The 20313-nt window shown below is 40.9% G+C and overlaps 1 protein-coding gene across 1 annotated transcript in view; it reads right to left on the reverse strand.

Moving 5' to 3' along the window:
- Positions 1-20313, reverse strand: part of Anapc1 (anaphase promoting complex subunit 1) — a 77498-nt gene that overhangs the window by 24440 nt on the left and 32745 nt on the right. Inside the window, exons 22-30 of the mRNA XM_021182343.1 lie at positions 17784-17862; positions 17376-17412; positions 17222-17292; positions 14799-14977; positions 12767-12981; positions 9748-9866; positions 6849-7120; positions 5771-6005; positions 1630-1721 (exon numbers count right to left, since the gene is read on the reverse strand). Coding sequence (XP_021038002.1) covers positions 1630-1721; positions 5771-6005; positions 6849-7120; positions 9748-9866; positions 12767-12981; positions 14799-14977; positions 17222-17292; positions 17376-17412; positions 17784-17862 — 1299 coding nt within the window. The remainder of the gene's footprint in view (positions 1-1629; positions 1722-5770; positions 6006-6848; positions 7121-9747; positions 9867-12766; positions 12982-14798; positions 14978-17221; positions 17293-17375; positions 17413-17783; positions 17863-20313) is intronic.

Here is a 20313-nt window from a genome sequence, read left to right on the forward strand (position 1 = left end):
TCAATAAATTCTTTTACTATATAGAGACTATCCATAAGTTCTGTGACTCTAGAGAACCCTGACTAATACAGAGTGTTTTATCACAACAACAGAACAAAACTAGGACACTACTGAGTAGCTACTAGTAAGAATCTCATTTATTATGCAGAAAGCGAGGTACAATTTAACACAGCCCAAGGTTACCTAGCTACTAAACGGCAAGGTTATATATCAAACACAGCAGTGCTGCTCAACAGCCATAGGGCTGCTTAGCCAACAGATAAACACTAATGTAGTTAAATGATAGGGTTTATCACAAGTCAGAACCAAAATTCCAGTCTCAATCCACAGTGTGATGCTTTTTACACAGTACCACCTGCCTCTTTAGCTATGTCAGATGTGAGGAGAAAACACATGGCCAACAATGACAGATTTTCAGAATGCACAAAAGAAGCAACATGTTCCACCACAACATTTTGAATATCATTTAGCTTGACTAGAATACTGCCTTGGTGGTTTTTCAAAAAAAATCATATTTCAAGTAAAAAACAGTAATTACATGAGATGATGTTTGTGGTAGTTTTGAAGACTCTCTTGGATGGAGATAAAGATGAGTCAACCAGACACTGCATCCTTTCACAAAGCAAGATCTGCTATGGCAACACTCTGGAATGCAGTGATAACAGTAGCAAAAGATGATTGGGGCTATTTCTACAATTACGACAGATTCTTAAGGCTTCTAATCATATATACTTTCACTATATTTCTCTATTCCTGTATGTATAGAGAAAAAGAGAAGAGAGCGATCAATATATGTATGTGAGTAAATATATGTGTTTGAGTGTGGTGTGTGTGCATGTGCTACACATGTATGGCTGGCTACTTGTGTGTATCTATGTGCAAAGGAGCTACAGCAGGATGCTGGGGATGCTGTTCTATCCTCCTCAGTGTGTACTGAAATCCAAGCTCAAGCTCTCATGCTTCCACAGTAGACATTCTTATCCACCGAGCTCAAGTGCTTCCAGAGTGGCTGATCACTCTTCATCTCAATCTTATGTCTTGAACTTCTTCAAGAAATTTCTATTGGGAGGCAGAGGTAGGCGGATTTCTGAGTTCAAGGCCAGCCTGGTCTACAGAGTGAGCTCCAGGACAGCCGGGGCTACACAGAGAAACCCTGTCTCGAAAAACCAAAAAAAAAAAAAAAAAAAAAAAAAAGAAAGAAAGAAATTTCCAGACTAGAGAGATAGCTCAGTGGTAAAGAGCACAAGCTGTTCTTCCAGAGGACATGGGTATTACATGATGGGTATCTGTAATCCAGAGGATCCAATACCATTTTCTGGCCTCTGTAGGCACTACACATACATGGTGAAAAGACATACATGCAAGCAAAAACTCATACACATAAAATAAAAATAAAAATAGTTATCATAGTTTAACTGAGAGCACTTAAATCTAAGACAGGGAAAATGAATCTTAAAATCTCACTTCTTCATTATAGTTTTTCTCCAGGGCAAACTAGAGACAGTGAAGAAAGAGGAAGAAAAGGTTGGGCACTGGGTTAGGTCACAGGAGAGCATCCAGCTGAGTATCGAGGCTGCTCCTTTCGATTCAAAGATGTCCTGTGTAAAAGCAGGAGAAGAGACTACTCACCCCCAAGCAAACCATGCCCAGGGCCAGGCCAGCAGCTAAGGAGTAAGACTCTCTGTCGGTGCAATACTCCATTTCTGGACCAGGGGGCCGCCCTGCGAAAGGCAGAGAAGCACAGGTCAAGCCTATTTATTATAAGCCCAACTTGTAAGTTTTAGGGAGTTCATTTCCCAGTTGCTTGAGCTGTTCAAAGACACAATTCAGAAGGTATCCAACTTCCCAGTTTACCTAAAACCCTTAAACTTACTTATTAAAGTGTCTATCAGCAATGACTTTCAAATATTGCGACAACCTGGGTTTTACCAAACAAACAAACAAACAAACAAACAAACAAATAAATAAATAAAATGCCAAGAAGTAAGAATTGTGGCTTTTTAAAGAGACAATTACTTTGGGGCTGGCCAGAACCCAGTGCTGCCGAGCATGACAACCTAAGTGCTATACCAGCACACACTTGGGGGAAGGGCAACCCCAGCCCAGTAGACACATGGGGACTGGGGGTGGGGAGGAGAGGGGAGCAACCCAGCAAACCAGCCTCTGAAACACTTAAAAAACGAGACAATTACTTTTTTAAAAAACTGCTTTTACTAAAAATAAAATTTACAATTTAAATTTTTTTATTGTTTTCAAATGCATTCATTAGATGTGATTTAAAATGTCCCAAGTGAATAATAAATGAAATGTGCATTTACTTTCTGCTTTTAAATTAAAAAGTGTGTTTACAGATTTTCATTTCATTCTATATATCATGTGTAGTGAGAATTTTGCTTTCTTTAAAAACACAGATATGTTATATGACTGTTTCTGTTTTAATCCCAGATGTGGGATATGGTACCACTTCAGATTGTTCCCAGCAGCTAGCTATGATTTGTCTCATGCTCTGGCAGGGGCGTGATTCTGCCAAGCTGAGGATAGTTCACATTTGGAATTCTGGGGACTCTTCAGAGGGTATAAAAATGCCAGAGCCCCAAGAGATATGGAGGAGTCTCCTGCTCCTCTTGCTGTTGTTGTTTGTCAAGTAGTTTTGAGCAAAGAGAGGAGAAGAAATTGGACGACAAAGACTGGACTTACCCCAAAGAACTCAATGCTCCTAATCAGCAGGAAGTAGTTTAACAAGATTGATACTACCTTTCCCCTCTCACCTTCTTTCTCTCCTACCTAGTGTTGGGGGTAGGGTTGGAGGGGATATTGGTAGAGAAGAGTTGGAGGTAAAAGAACCTAATTAAAGTAGTCAAAAGTACAGTTACAATCATGTGTGTCTATGGTAAAAATTCATACTTTTAAAAGCATTCCATTTTATTAATGATATGCTTTAGGGCATTGGTTCAAAACCCGTGGTAGCAACCAACCCCTTTGGGGTGGTATACAAGATATCCTGTATAACAGATATTTAATTATGATTCATAAGAGTAGCAAAATTATAGTTATGAAGTAGCAACAAAAGTAATATTATGGTTGTGGGTCACAACATGAAGAATTTGTACTAAAGGATCACAACACTAGGTAGGGTGAGAACCACTGTTTTAGGAAAACAAAATGTGTTATGTATAAAGACCTCTCCTCCTTCCAGAACTTCTGGAATTTTGTCCTCCAGAGTAAAAAAACTGGCATTCAAAAGAAAAGGTTATGTGACCGTAATTAGTTTAATATTTATGCATATAATAGCAGAGAGATAGAAACAGCCCCTGAAAGTAGTTTGACATGATGGTGCATGCTATAATCCCAGCACATGGGAGGTGGAGGGAGGAGAAACAATTCAAGAACAGCATTGGCTGACACTATACTGTTTAAAAGGAAAAAAAGGAGGGTGGGACTGGAGAGGTGACTCAGTGATTAAGAGCACTTGCTGCTCTTCAGAGAGCATGGGTTTGATTCTCAGCACCCATGTGACAGCAGCTAATGACTGTCTTAACTCAGTTCCAAAAGACCCAACACCCTCTCCTGGCACTGTACATGGTGCGCAGACATACATGCAGGCAAAACACACACACACATACATACAAATGTACATACATATATACATACATACATACATACATACGTCTATATAAAATTTTAAAAAGAAAATTTTAAAGCAAATTAATAAAAGTTCTAAAATGACACAATGGGGCATTTTAGAAAACTTTGTAATATATACAATACTAAATTAATTTTAAAAGGTACTTCTGACAATGAAGCATTTTCAAAGGCAGAATATATAAATCCCATGTGCATTCTGGTAATAACTTTATCAAGAAACACATATGAATCAAAGATGAAACCTTGTCTACAGAATTTGAGAGATGCACTGTGGCTGTGAATGGGCTGCATCACCAGACAGCACTGGTACGGCAGCTTGTGCTTGCCCTCTAAATGAGTAAACTCTAAATTGCGGTGCTCAGGACCTTCGAGGACCTTTTTTCGGACTTTTTTTTTTTTTAATAATTTATGCTATTTTGCATTTTGGTATAGGAATTGTAGGTAATCTTTGGGCTACTTTGTGGGCTCTTCTTTCTTCCATTCTTCTCCTCCAACCCTTTTCTTCTACCCTCTTAGACCCTAAACACTAGGTAAGAGAAACAAAAGAGAGGAAAGGAAAGAGATGCCTGAATAAAGTCGGGGAATGGAAAGGGGTGACTACTTCTTGCTCATTAGGGGCATCGACTTCCTTGGGGGCAAATTTGATCTGTTCCTTCTCCTTTTTCTTCATTGTATATAACTACTTAACAAACCATGAATAACAGCAACTAATAACCCATCACCACCAACGCCCAATAACCAACTAACAACCCCTAACGACACATCTCTTAGGCCCTGGCATTTTTATAGCCTCTGAAAAGACCTGAAAATTCTAAATGTCACACAATTGCAGAAACTATCTGCAGCTGGCAAAACCACACCCCTGCTGAGCACAAGGCAAATCCTAGCCAGCCGCTGTGGACAATCTGAAGCAGCCCCATGTCCTGGGATTAAAATGAAAACATTTTTATAATATTTCTTTGTTTCAGTTTTATAAATAACTTCTATTCCCACTAGAGCAGATCAGAGCCTCAGCCCCGTCAGCCACATGTTCTGTGTGCATTCACCGCCTTTCAGCTTTATGGTGGACCTGCTACAAGTGGGCTGGGCTTTAGCTGACACAATCACAAAGGACTGAAACATACTTTTACTACTGAGTTCCCTGCATACACTAATAAGACAAAATATGGACCTCTAGCCTGGGCCCTAGAACAACAGGTGAAGCAGAACCGGAGCAAGCAAACCATACAGAAGGCCAGCTCTATGGCGATGCACTGTGTAGAAGCGGAGCAGCAGCAGCTACCTGATACAATCATGCAAGAGAATAACGAACGCATCCTCACTATCAACACTCTGAAGTTCAGAACTCCAGAGGTTTTACTTTCCATAGTTTCCCTACTGGTAGTAACATTCTGCACACATTAAATGCCAAATTCTAGAAATAAAAATGCCTAACGTCACTAGACCAGTATAATCATCCCACTCTAACAGCAGCTGCTGTTGTTCATTTGTTACTTTAATTTGTAAGTTAAACTTTGTCAAAGATTGGCCTAACATCTATAGATTCCTCACCCATGAAATCAATCAACCACACACCAAAAATACTTTTACAACTCTACTGTCACTGAACACCCACAGACTTCCAACACTATTCCCTAAACACTAGAGGTATAACACTGTTTACACACCTTCTACATTAAGATGTAAAGCCCTTGCATCTACCAGTGATCGAAAGGTAAGCGAAAGATATGAGGTATGCACAGGTAACAGGACATAGTCGCCTGGTTTTTCCCAAGTGTTCTTGTCCAACAGAAGAAAACAAGGTGGTATTAGAAACCAGAACAATGGCATGTTAAGTGCAGGCCACTGCTACACACTGCCTGGTGTGAGCTGAGCGTCCAGGTGTGTCCAGCAGAGGTCGTTGTGGGCTTGTCCGTCCAGGCTTGCCCTGCATGGCTGCAGAAGCTCTGGCCCCATTACTTGTAAGACTGGCTTTCTTTTCCTTTTAACTAACAACCTGATCATTAAGTGCTCATAAAAGCTACTCTTTGTTTTCTTTAGTGTTCATAATTTTATCATTTTTTGAGGGTATATGTTTGAGTGGAAAATGTACACCTGTAAAAATTCAGCACTATTAACTGCATACCTATTTCAGCCAACAGGACTTCCGCAGTGTGTCTGTGAGCTGTGCCCTGATACACAAGGCCAATGCCAACCACAGCCGCCACTTGGACATTGTGAGGCACGTCAAGCTCTGTGGACGTCGGGGGTAAGAGAGCAGGAACGTGAATGCTGAGGAGCCGGGTAATTGACATGTCCATGGTGCCAAGCTTTGCAGCAGAAACACCAAGTAGCAATCCAATGCTTGTCATCTCATGGCCCTACAAAGGCACACAAAATAAAACTCAATGCTAGAACACACACACAAGCATGTGAACACATGCTAGAACACACACAGAAAGCTATTCATCTTAGTTTTTGAGGCATGGGACCTGGAACTCACAATCAGGTAGTCTGGCTACCAGCAAGCCCCTGGGCTCTTTTCTTCACCTCCGGGCTCCAGAATTACAAGAGTGCTAGCCCACCGCTGGCATGGTTACGTGAGTGCTGGGAATTAGATTCAAGTCTTCATGTTTGCATGGCAAGTACTTTACTAACTGAGCCCCACAAATCGTTTGAAGTAGAACGGTGCCAGCCTCTTTCAATAAGCACCTCTACATGGTAAGCACTGAGAGCACAGTGGCAATTAAACGCTCTCAGCTCACAGTGTTCTAATGGGGAAACATGCCAAATTAAAGACATACAAAGCCACAATTGATTTTTTAAAAAAACACAGAGAATATGAAGACTATTTAAAAGAGACTAATATTTTTTTGTTAGGAAGGGCTGGAGAATTATTAGAATGTCTAAAGAACCTGATCACATTGGCCGATAAAGTAGAAGAAAGTGGGATACTCAAAGAAAGAGCAATGGAACAGTAGTCCAAAGGCTGCAGAAGTGAGCAGGACCACTCAGGCCACAGAAGCAAACCGAGACAAGGGAAGATGACTAAATGGTTCTGAGTTAAGAGACACACTGATCAACACTTTAGACTCTGTTTCCTGCTATGAGATGAACACAGTTAGAGGTGCAGGAATAAGGCGGGGCAAGCAGGACAATCAGGAGATACTGCAGTAGATATATATGGCTGGCATAACGCCAGGATAGGGATGCCATGTTCTCACCTTGGTCAAATAGTCATGGATATTGAGAGTAGCCAGCTTGGTAAGGTGCCCATTCAGACCCAGGGCCATGAGAAAGCCGGCATACTCATTGGCTAACTCAGCATGCTTTGGCTTGTTGTAAACGATCCAAGCTGAGTCTATCTGGGAGGCTGGAGCTATCTTCAGGCCGGCAGCCACACCATTATGAAAGCTGGCCCAGCTGGCCATATTGGGAGGCACGTCGATGTTTCCACTATTAAGATCTACAGTTGTGTTTCGTGGAGGGGCTCGCCCTAGGCAGACAGAGGACAAAGGAATTAGGAGAATTTACATAACTAAAATTCAAGCCTTTGAAATAAAGTTACATTCAAAACCCCTATTAAGAGCTAGAGAGACGGCTCAACAGTTAAGAGCACTTGCTTCTCCTGCAGAGGGCTGAGATTTACTTCCCAGCATCCATGTGGCAACTCACAAGTTTGTGTGACTCTGTTTCCTAGGGATTCAATGCCTCTTCTGACCTCCTTAGATCCTTCCCAAACATGGTACACATGCAAACACTCAGATACACATATACACATAAAATAATATTTCAAACTCTCTCTCTCTCTCTCTCTCTCTCTCTCTCTCTCTCTCTCTCTCTCTCTCACACACACACACACACACACACACACAGCCTGGCCATAGCAGCACAAGCCTATAACCCCAAAAACCCAGAGGCAAAGGCTATTGGATCTCCGTGAATTGGAGCCCAATCTGGTCGACATAGAGTTCCAGGCCAGTCAGAGTTCAGGGTTACATACTGAGACCCTGTTCCCAAAAACAACAATCAAACAAAGCAAACTATATTGTTTACAATATTTTCAGGGTCCATTTTGTTAACACACAATAAAATAACTGACAGCTTTGACTTCAGACAGTCAGGCCAGAGTTCTCACTGCTCTACAGTGTTTGCAGCTGCAGAGATAGAGGAAACTAAATGAAGGCCAGTGTCACAGTTTAAGTACATGAGTGTCCAATTTCAACAGCTGACTGGGGGCACTAATGCTCATTTCTAACACTCACTCCTGTGTTGCTGTCTGAGGATTAAAGCACTGAAAATGTTTAACCTTCAGAAATCTGCCCTTTCTTTGACTTGTATGTCCATCCTCTTCACGTCTAACTGTAAGTACCTAAATATGGTGTTGTTAAAAATGCCAAACTTGGGCTGGAGAGATGGCTCAGTGGTTGAGAGCTCTGACTGTTCTTCTGAAGGTCATGAGTTCAAATCCCAGCAACCACATGATGGCTCACAACCATCCATAATGAGATCTGATGCTCTCTTGTGGTGTGTCTGAAGACAGCTACAGTGTACTTACATATAATAAGTCTTTTAAAAAAAATGCCAAACTTGTAGCTGGAGATGGATGGCTGTACTGTTCAGACCACTTCTGTGCATCCACATCAGGTGATGACCACCTAACTGTAGCTCTGTTCTCTCACCTCCATATGCACACACATACACAACAACTAAGCAATTTCTTTTAAAATGCCAAATTTAACTGAATATGGTAGCACATGCCTATAATCCCAGCATTCAAGAGGCCTCGCAGGAGGATGGAAATTTTGAGGCTGGCCTGAGCTATATAGTAAGTCAAAGACACTGGTCCAAAACAGAAAGAGTCTGTTTACAGAGACGTTACCAAGGGAACTAGTAAGGAGCACTCTCTCAGGTGAAGATCCACAAGCGATATAAATTAAGTATTTGTGATGCTATAAGTTCAGTTTGATTTTTTTCTAATTCCTTTGAGTTTCTATACATATTGTGTACACAGACATGGCGAAATCATCTTTATATTCTAAATGGCTTATGTTAGCTTGACTCATCAATGGACATTTATGAGACTGCTATGATAACCATTGTGCCAAAATGACAATGGGATGGATATTTAAAATAAATAAATGAACAAAAAAAGCTACCAAAATCTTCAGAACGTTGAAAACATCATCAAAAACAAATTCTGAAGAGATGAACAGTGTTTTATTTGTAACTGCACACACAGAGAAACAATGAGTATCTCAAGAGAACGAATACTGTACAGATTAGACTTTAGCAACGCACAACAAAACAGAATCTCACTATGTTGCCCCAGTTGGTCTGGAACTCAAGAGATTCCCCTGCCTCTGCCCCCCACGTGCTGAGATGGAAGGTGTGCCACCACATCCAGCCCTAAATAGTTCCATCTTCTTCAACAATAACTCTTCCAACTTTTTATATCTTAAAATAATCACACTAAAATACAAAATGAGTAGTAGGCTATATTCTAACTCCTTGCTTCCCAGTTGGCAGTGCTGTTCTGGAAGACTGTGTGTGGCATCTGCGGTTTGGGAACTACTGGAAGAATGGAGACACTGGGAGCTGGGTCTTGAGGTTTCCAGCCGTCCTGTCTGTGTCCTGATTGTTCAGGTTTGAGGACGCTCCAGCCACAAATTGTTCCCATCCTCATGCTTTCCTGCAGTAATAAACTGCATCCTCCTAAACCAGGAGCCAGAGACTCTTCTCTCCCCTAAGCTGCTTGACAGGAGTATTTTGTTTTTTTTTGTTTTTTTTTGTTTTTTTTTTTTTTTTTTGGATTTCCGAGACAGGGTTTCTCTGTATAGCTCTGGCTGTCCTGGAACTCACTCTGTAGACCAGGCTGGCCTCGAACTCAGAAATCCGCCTGCCTCTGCCTCCCGAGTGCTGGGATTAAAGGCGTGCGCCACCACGCCCGGCCGACAGGAGTATTTTGTAACAGCTACGAGAAAAGTAATACAATTTGCTATTTGAGTTTCAAAAGCCACCAGAGCAGCTATTAATGCTTAAAAATCAGTGAGGGCAGAGAAACCTTCTTTGGTTTTAACTATGAACTTAGTCTATTGTTAATGAGCACAGAATTTAACATACCTGTCAGATTCAATTTAGGAATAGGCAACGGCTCTGTTGGAACAGGATGATATGAGAACAAGGTGAACATTCCTCGTCCTACTGGAAGGGCCATAGTTCGCTGACACAACTGGAGCAGTCTATAATGAAAATACGAACCAACACACAAACTGTTAACAGTGTTCACAGCTGGAATCTACAGGAGGAAATTATTCTGAGAGGAACTAAGATAGACAATCAAGTTTTCACAAAACAAAGCCCCAGAGATGGGAGGACCCGCAATTCCTCTCACAAGTCGACTCCCATCAGGATGCTGAAGCAGGGAGTTCCTTTGCTTTAAACGAAATCCAATTCTCCTGGGGCTGTAAAACATGAAACCTAAACTCTACTCATGCTAACCTGTTCAAAGAAAGTGTATTATATCTATTATCGGGTCGTCCTTCTCGGTGTGACTCTCAGTTGCGCTGCATTAGCTCGCTGAGGTCCTCCCCTCACTCCTTCCACCAATACTGCCTCAAGGATGCCCCTTGCCTCTGTCCCTACACAAGGAAGTGAACAGTCACCAGAGCCACACACCAGCCTGCTCAAAGTCAAAATGGCTTCTGTTGGTCACACTGAGAAACTTAACACCTCACCTTGGTTCCTGCATTGAATCTACTCTAAATAGGTCCTTGAGAAAAAAACTAACAGTTTCAAAGTTGCCATTCATAACTAAGAAATAGTTTTAGCTGGGCAGTGGTGGCTCACGCCTTTAATCCCAGCACTTGGGAGGCAGAGGCAGGAAGATTTCTGAGTTCAAGGCCAGCCTGGTCTACAGAGTGAGTTCCAGGACAGCCAGGGCTCCACAGAGAAACCCTGTCTCGAAAACCAAAAAAAGTGGGCTGGCAAGATGGCTCAGCACGTAAGAGCACTGGTCCTGAGTTCAAATCCCAGCAACCACATAGTGGCTCACAACCACTCGTAATGAGATCTGACACCCTCTTCTGGTGTGTCTGAAGACAGCTATAGTATACTTAAGTATAATAAATAAATCCTTTAAAAAAAAAAAAAAGAAATGGTTTTAAAAGTTTTATTTGATATTAAAGGAAGTACCTTCAGAGGTTAACAAAGGGTTAAACATTCTCTGCAAACAAAAACATTCATTAAGTTGATTTCTCCCTAGTTACATAAATGTACTATACTAGCTCATTAAAGGGGATTCTAACATCCTAATGTTCTAGCATTCCTTGGAACTACAGCAGTACAGTAGCTGGGGATTCATCCTATAGAATATTCTGGTGAAAGCTTTACACATAATCCAATCACACTCGAAAGCCATTAGATGAAATCAACAGCATCAATGCTGTGGCCCTGACGCAGAAAGCCACTAACAGGACACTTCATGATCCCATTAAGGACCCAGAAAAAAGATCTCCAATGAGACTTCGATACTAACCAAAGGATACATTTTGATTTCAGATACAATCAAATAGTGTTTCTCAACCTGTGGGTAGTGAGCCCTTGGGGAGAGTCAAATGACCTTTATGCAGGAGTCACCTAAGGCCATCAACATTATCAGATATTTAAATTATAATTCATAACAGTAGCAAAATTACAGTTATGAAGTAGCAATGAAAATAACTGCATGATTGGGGGATCACCACAACATGAGGAACTGTATTAAGGGGTTATGGCATTAGGAAGGTTGAGAACCACTGTACTAAAAGACTACAAAGAAAAAGAATCAATGAACTATTAATAATAGCTGACTACAGTGAGTTTACTCTGCACTCCAAGTATTTTATGTGTTCTGTAAAAAACCTGACTTGATAGCAGTAGCTAGCGAGGTATAACTGTTACACTCATGTCTATAATAGCTGAAGCAACACATAAAATAACATGTTAAGCCATTTATCCAAGCTCATCCAGCAATTACTACAGTCTTACTACAAAAGCCCCCATTCTTAACTCTGTGCTCTACCCTCAATTGCATGTGATAACCTGAGTCCACGTGGTGAGAAAACAGTGAGAGAGAATTTAGGACTTTCAGTGGACTGCAGCTTAAGCATTAGTAGCGACTGCCCTTCAAACAGTGTAAGAAGCTGGGTTGGTTCACACACCTATAATTCCAGCTCTTCAAATCAGAAGCTCAATGCAAGCTCTGCCTGAGCTAGAGAGAAATCAAGCTAAGCAACTCATAAGTCTGGCGCCAGGGGAGGACAGGATAAAGGAGAGGTTTGAGTGAGGGAGAACCAGTCGCCTCATGCTCCTGTCCCTACAGACCGGGCCACTCCTAGCACCTGCCTCATTCCTTCTAGGACTGTGTTCAAAGTCAGCTTCTGTGCCTAAGTGTTTTGTCAGGTATTTCTTCACAAGAGCAAACGTATCTAACACAAGTTGTGTGAGTTTAAAGCACACTAAAAATTAACAAACAAGTGCCCCAAAGTCTATTCCTAGATTAAGACAGAGAAGAATAAGTCCCGTATATACTTCATTTACAAATTCTGTTACTCTCTTAGATTTGCCTTTTCTGAAGTAACTGTTATATTTCAAGAGGAGGGTACAATTATATCCTCAAAAGCCAAAAAGCATTTTTAAGCTATAGATGGTTTGCTGGCATTAGATATAAAGTTAATATAAAAGGTAGATTTTTAGCTTCAAAGTAAGTTACTTCATTTTAGCTTATCTAAGACAATTCCCTACAGATCAACTTGGTCTAAGTAAGTCCTCAAATTAAATTCTCTCCCAGGTAATTCTAGACTATAGCAAGCTAACATTTAAAACTAACCACCAAGCTGGTAAGACAGCTCAGTAAGAAAAGGCACTTGCCACTAAGCCTAATGGTCTGAGATGGATTATCCTGAAGCCTAGTGGAAAGAACTAACTCCCAAAAGTTGTTTTCTGACCTCCATATACACACTTCAGTGTACACACGCGCGCACACACACACACACACACACACACACACACACACAATGTTTAAAAAAGCAAAGTTAAAATATTAAAGGAAAGCAAACTAGTCTCAAGTATAACAGATTGGACAGGAGATGAACTATTTTACCTGTTTTCCTTTTCTTCAATGAACTCATGGTCACTGAGTTCTGGGTACTGCACCACATTGACACGGACAGGCTGTGCACTTTGAAGCAGCCTTCGCACATCCTGCACCCGTAAATCTTCACTCCATATTAATGACATAACCTCATGGTTCAAGTCATTCATGCCATCATCTTCCTCCTCGGCCTCAGTTCCTGAAGACACCTCTGACGAGAGCACCTGTGTGATGGGTTTTGGAGTAGTGATTTAAAAGGGAGTCAGTCGTATGTCTAGCCTGAGAAGGGGAAACAGGCTAATGGAACAGAACTCTACACTAGACGTAAGCATAACCAGGAAACTTTCTGAAGTCACACAATGCTGTCATACAAGCTGAGCTCTTCTGCACTGGGACAGCACCATGTTGCCCAGGTTGGCTGGTCTCATTATCACCCAAGTCTATGTAAGTGTCTAGTTCCTACAAATGCTAGTTTTTTGATCCATCGTTTCGTGTGGAGGCAACAGTGTTAGTCTGGGGGAAAAAAAAGGTGGGGGGGAATATATATCCAGATAAAAACTTACTTTGGTTCCCATGGAATAACTTATCTAAAACAAACTATAACATGCACCACACAGCACTTCCACCAAGAGCCCACATACATGATGGTGCTTCCCTAAGATAGGATGTATGCACAGTGACCCAGCTAAAAACACTATCCTGCTCACACATCAGAACTACCTAAGGACACAATTCCCAGAATGTATGCCATCGTGAGGAGGTAGGTGACTCTAAATCCTAACCTACAGAACATAAACACAAATAGCAAAACCACGTTGAATTTTAGCAAGTTTAGATAAACTTGCCTAGACTGACATTTAAATAATTTATAGATTAATATTTATAGCCTTTATATGCTGTATGGTCTTCAGGAGCAAAAGAAATTTAAATGCTAAAGATTTTGTGTGTGTGCGTGTGTGTGCGTGTGCGTGTAGGTGTGTGCGTGTGTGTGTGTGTGTGTGTGTGTGTGTGTGTGTGTGTGTGTGTGATAACAGGGTCATAGTATGTAATTCAGACTATCCTTGAACTCATTGTAATTCTCCTGACTCAGTCTTCTGAGTTCTGGTTACAAGCATGTACTACCACACCTGGATTTTCTTGATCAAGAAAATAAGACTATTTTGTATTTAAAATAGACAAACACCAAGTCAACTAGAGTTGCTATTTAAATACAAATTTGAGATCAGACTCTAGTGGAACTGAATCTGGCCCAAGTTCACAGCATGCAACTGTTGAGCTAGGAGACCTGCTGTAACACACCCATAGTCATCCGACACTGCAATGATGTGATGATATGTCACAGGCTAAGGAGACAAACCTGACTGACTCCTGTTCGCTCAGGGATGTTATGGATCTCTATGAGTCCTATAACAGCCTGACTGCTCTACATAAGGACGCTGTCTCAAAAAAGAAAAAAATGAATACTACTACTACTACTAATAAAAACAACAACAATAATTATAAAAAAATAAAACAAGAAATTATCCTTGTTTTGGGATTCTTAGAACTCATTCTAAAATAGACTTAACCCTAAAGGAGAAAGTATTCTTGCTCAGGCTTTAATTTTACTATTGTTCTGGGGTTATACATATTTATTTATACCTAATTAAAAGGCTGAATTCAAGAAATTGAACCCTTCAAAAAGTAATCAACAAGAAAACAGGTATTATCATAGCTGGCCACCCTGAGGGTACACAGGCTCCGGGGTTTCCTATGTAGTAACCGCTTGCCTCTACAGGTACAAGTAGAACAGGCATGGCGGGCGGCTTGCTGATTCTGTACCAGTCCTGATTCTGAGCAAAGGAAGGGCCAGGCAGCATGGGGCAGTCACTAAGTTCACAACTCCCATGTTCAATCATGAACTACATCTGACTTTATAACATAAAAGGCAAACTGATATGCACAGTTACCAAAATAAGATAAAGGTGCACAAGAAAATGAAGACTGCTTCCACTTTCATTTTATCTGGGGCTAAAACTGAATTTCCCATGTCGACACTCACAGATTTGCCTCTGGGTAAATTTCCTTCACAAGCCTGCTTGGAAAGGTCCTGACGTCCAATCAAGAGGCAGACCGCTTCTGACCAATCTGAATCAGGCTGCTCCCGACAGTGGTAAATCGCATCTCTGATGGGAAGAGCAATCCCAAAGGGAAGAGTCTCCAGATCTCTTAAAGTGAATCCTTGATGTGAAAGAATGAAAGATGCTTTTCAGTTAGAGATCTGCCACTTCTCCAATCATCCTCTAGTCAGTCAAAAAACACTGAAGTCACCAGCACTAAGAGCTGGTCAAGAACAGGAAATAGCAGCAATCTCACCCGTAACCAACAGTGATGTGAACTGATTACCACTACTTTGGGAGTTGGTATGAAAGACACCTCCACTCCTCTGGTTCATCATAGCCACAAAAAACTTTGTGCACATGTGCACCAAAATATAGAAATAGAAATAGGAACTGTTTCATTACGGGGGTTAAAAGGCCTGGGTCAGGGCAAGTCCTATTGTCTTCAATAACTGACTTAGCTAATGAGTCAGCTCAGCTGACTGTGGTACTGTACGTATGCACATAAACACTCAGACACACATTCATTCCTAAGCAAAGTCTAAAGATGGTTAACACATCTGCCGGCAAGCGATAGCAGTGAGCACCAGCTGCACTGAGGTGGTCTGCTCTAAAGGTGAGTGACCAACAGACAAATTCACTTTAGTATTATTCTCCACATAAACATTTCACACATAGTTTTGAGTGTTAAATACATTTAATATTTAAAATACTTGTAAAACTCAGGCCAATTCAAGTTTCTTTTCTAGCAATGAAGTTCTAAACTTCACAATATTATCCACTATTTATGATATAAAAGTTCATCAATTATTGAAGTAAAAATATTTCCTGACTTAAGAGTAACTTTTAGTAAATATTAAGTGATGTACAATGGACAGAATTCATCCAATATTTTTCATTTATGCATCCTATATGTACACTATTAAGACAGCTATTCTTATTTTTCTATGAGTCATAGAAAAAAGAACTGGAGGCAGAGGCAGGCGGATTTCTGAGTTTGAGGCTAGCCTGGTCTACAGAGTGAGTTCTAGGACAGCCAGGGCTACACAGAAAAACCAAAAAAAAAAAAAAAAAAAAAAAAAAAAAGGCCAAGAAAAAAGAACTGTAAAAACCTTCACTGAGAGCCACCCCACCACAGAATGCTGATATGCCAGTGGTACCCAGTACCTCTTGTATATAGTTATTGAAAATACTGTTATGAAATACATAACTTCAAAATTACCTTCTTTAAAGTAAATAATTGTTTGAAATCTATTTTGTAAAGATAAAACGTACAATAGAATTTCTGGAGTACAGATTAAACTATTTGCACTAGCACACATGATGTGCATGATTTAATAAAATAACTTTAATCTCCCTTTAAAAAAAAAAAAAAGAACCTTCACTGAGAACAGACTCCCTGGGATAATCAAGAAACACATGTGACCTCCTTGAAGTATTGTTTTTTAAGGTATATGTAGAACAGTCTCAGTTTTTAGTCATGAACTCATTTCAGTAAGCGTTTTCCCCAGCAGGGAACACAGTCTATGTAGCCCTAGTTGTCCTGGCACTTGCTATGTAGACCAGGCTAGCATCGAGCTCAGAGACACCCACCTGCCTCTGCCTAGTATGTCCTGTGATTAAAGGCACCACTACTGGCAAGATGTCTTTGTTGGTTTTGCCCCCCAATTATTTTTTCAAACAAAACACTTTTAAACCCAGGAGTGATGACATTTGGACCAAGAAATAAAGAATTAATTTTCCTGGGCTGGAGAGCTGGCTCAGCGGTTAAGAGCACTGACTGCTCTTCCAGGGGTCCTGAGCAACCACATGGTGGCTCACAACCATCTGTAATAGGATCTGATGCACTCTTCTGGTGTGTCTGAAGACAGCTATGGTGTACTCATATAAATAATAAATAAATAATGTATTTAAAAATAAAAAGAATTAATTTTCCTCCCTTCTTGTTAGCTGTGTATTCACTCATCACAGTGCCTAAAACCTCGAGCCTTTTCTGTCTGAGAGCACTCTGAAGGGCCTATACAGCTGATCTTAGATGACAAGAGAGTGCCCATTTCTGAACTGAAATCTCAGAATGGTTTCACATTTAGAGGTATAGTAACTAAAGTTTGCATTCTGAGACCAGTTTACAGATCTGCAGCCTCAAGTGATCCACAGGGAATGAAATAAAGATTTCCAATGCCCTAAGATATAAAAGGCTGGTGTCCCAGCTACTCTTCTATAGAAATTGTAAAGGCTCCACTTAATGAACAGTATCTCAATCTTCAGCCTTTACAGAAAAGCAGACTCTCTCCACATGCCTCCCAATTGCAGTGAGAGTGGTGTGGAAGCAGGGCCTGGCCCTCAGTCACAGCACAGCTCTTACCTACACTGGCCATCCAGACAACCAATCTCTCAGCCAGAGCAGAAACTGAAGCAGAGTGCCGGAAAGTGAACCTATGGAGAACAAAAGGACAGTAAACACAAACACTCAACAGCCAAGGCCTCCAACTTTGAAAGCACAGCCCGAAACAAACTACCTGTTTTCTTCTTGCTCTGCTTGTGGCTTTTGGGGAGCTGAAAGGCAACAAATGGAAACTTTATTTTAATAGACATCCTGGTAAGAAAAGCAACATGCAGAAGATATCTGAAAGTAAGAATTCATTAACCAAAAATGTTAAAAATAATAAAGGAAGCAGTACTATGGCAAGCTGCAGAGGACAGCCGTGTCCTTTAGACTCAGCCATTTCCTTTAGACTAACACAGTCCTATACAGCCACATTGGCCATAGAAACCAGGTCTGTTCGATTTGAAGTAACCTGGTATCTGAAATTCAGTTGTGATTATGGACTAAATAGTACTAAAAGAGGCAAGATGTTGTCTCTAAGGCTAGCATTAAAAACATTTGAATATTCTGTTTGTGGGAGGCAAGCTTTATAACAACTTACTTAAGGTTACTTTGGACAAATACTGGCAAGTCTCATCAGAAACACAACTCTCATCACCCAGGGTGTAGAGGGCAACACTCTGCAGAGAAAAGGAACTTGTTACTTGTTTTGTTTTTTTACTTTTAGTCTTCAGTTGTTCTGGCTATTTTTCTTTATGAAACAGGGTCTCACGTAGCCCAGAGTGGCCTAAAAATTCCCCACGAATCTGAGGCTGGCCTTGAACTACTGAGCCTCCTGCCTGACTCCCTAGTGCTGGGATTGCAGAACTGTGCCCCACATCCAAACAGACCTGTTCTTATTAAACCACTGAAGTAAAAGAAAGGAGAGCACAATGTGGGAAAACTCCTGCATCTCAGATGTACAGCACTGTGAGTCTGCACAAACTTTTCTCAACCAGGTGACTATCACTGTCAATACAAAAAAAGGTGCATCATACCCCAAACATCATCCCACCCACCCCACCCTCGTGCTCTATCATAATCCTTATACACAAATGCTAGAAATAATTTTACCTGTCCCTTAGCTCATCTATCCTACATGATATAAATGGGATCACACAAGATGGAGTCTTCCCAGTCCTACACTTACAACATAGCCATGAGATTCATCTCCTACATCTCTCTTTAGAAACAGATATATTCAAAACAATAGCAAGAAACAAATGCAAAACAATTCAAATGACTTAACATCAGCGACTAGAAAATTATTTCTGTACAGTGTGTGATGCATATGTGCATGCATATTCCTACTGAGTGTTCATGTATGACTACAGACATGTACATGGCACAGCATATATGTGAATGCCAGAGGACAAACTCAGATGTTGGTTCTTGTCTTCTACCTTGCTTGTGGCAAGTCTCTTAGTGATGGTTCCTTTGGAAGAGAAGCCAAGTGATCTTAACTGCTGAGCCATCTCTCTCTCTGGTACCACCCAACGACCAGCAGGGGCTCTTACTCATTGCTGTGTAAGCCAGGGCCTGCAAGCTTGTGGGGACTCCTCCATCTCTGCCTCCCACTTTTCCTATATTAACTATGAGGATACAATATCCTTATTTATAAGTATCTCCACGAATCACTTAAACCCCCAAAGGACTACAGCAGTAGTCCAACAAGAGATTTAGGTAAATTCACAGAGCCAGAACAGAGGATATCAGGGATCAAAGGAAAGAGGAAATTACTGTCTAACAGTGCATGGTCCAAGCCTGCCTGGGTTACAGAGTACTGTCAACTCAACACCTAGGAGCAAGCCTTTGGGCACATTTGTAATTATCCAGACTTAGATTAGCCTCTGAGAATGTCTGAGGGATTATGCTGATTACCCTATCTGATGCAATTCTCAGTGGGACCATTCCTGAAGCAGAGGAACACAAACCATGTAAAATGAGAGCACAAACTAAACACATATGCATTAATTCATTGGTCTCTGCTCTTGACTGTAGATGTGATGTGACCAGCTGTTTCGGTTTCCTGACACTCTGTCTTCTGCCCAGAGATGGACCTGGAATTGTGAGCCAAATAAGCCTTTTCTCCCCTAAGATACTTTTCTCAGGGTGTTTTATCATAAAAACAGGAAATGAAACTAATTTGGGTGATGAAAAAAATCATAGAGAAAGATGGTGGTGATGACTACATATGTGAATTAAAAAACACACAGAACCACCCTTGCATACCCCTACCTGAAGCCATGGAGGACTGAGAAGGCACTGTTCAACAGGAAGCAGAACAGAACAGAACAGCGAAGGGAAAGATGAAGAGATATTTACAGTTTTCTAACTTTCAAAAGAGGGGATAAAAGTAGTTAAGAGTCCCTTGTCTGGGGCTGGTGAGATAGCTCAGAGGGTAAGAACACTGACTGCTCTTTCCAAGGTCCTGAGTTCAAATCCCAGCAACCACATGATGGCTCACAACCATCCGTAATAAGATGTGACGCCCTCTCGGGTGTGTCTGAAGACAGCTACAGTGTACTTATATATAATAATAAATAAAATCTTTAAAAAAAAAAAAAAAAAAAAAGAGTCCCTTGTCTGCCTGAGAAGACTCCATTTCAGGAAAGCTCCCTAACAGGCCTATATACATACTGTACCAACATCAAGAAACAGAAGCATATATAGTGAGGAACTCAACTTTAGCAATGCCTTGTGATTCTATATCCAAGTTTGAGGATTGCAGTTACCATTCAAGATGGACAACATTCCAAAAATAAATATATATCTTGGAAAACTACTTCACCAGGACTTTTAATAACCATACGTAAAGTAATTATAAAATAGGCAAAGGTTAAGACAACTTCTAAGAAGAATAGCAATGGAAGAGTACCACAAACTAACCTTCAGGCTTACTATGAAGCTATAGCAATGACAATGACGTGGAAAGCACACACATCAGTAAGCCAAGGAAATGTTTCCCCAAAGTTCAGAAAGGAAACAATATGCTCAACAGACTTCTGACAGAAGCACAACTGCAAAGGGGACATCCAAAGAGACGGACATCCAGAGAGTAACGAAACTCAACCGACGTCAGGGGTGGTAGT

The sequence above is a fragment of the Mus caroli genome, chromosome 2, assembly GCF_900094665.2.
Source record: "Mus caroli chromosome 2, CAROLI_EIJ_v1.1, whole genome shotgun sequence".
In the NCBI taxonomy this organism is placed as follows: Eukaryota; Metazoa; Chordata; class Mammalia; order Rodentia; family Muridae; genus Mus; species Mus caroli.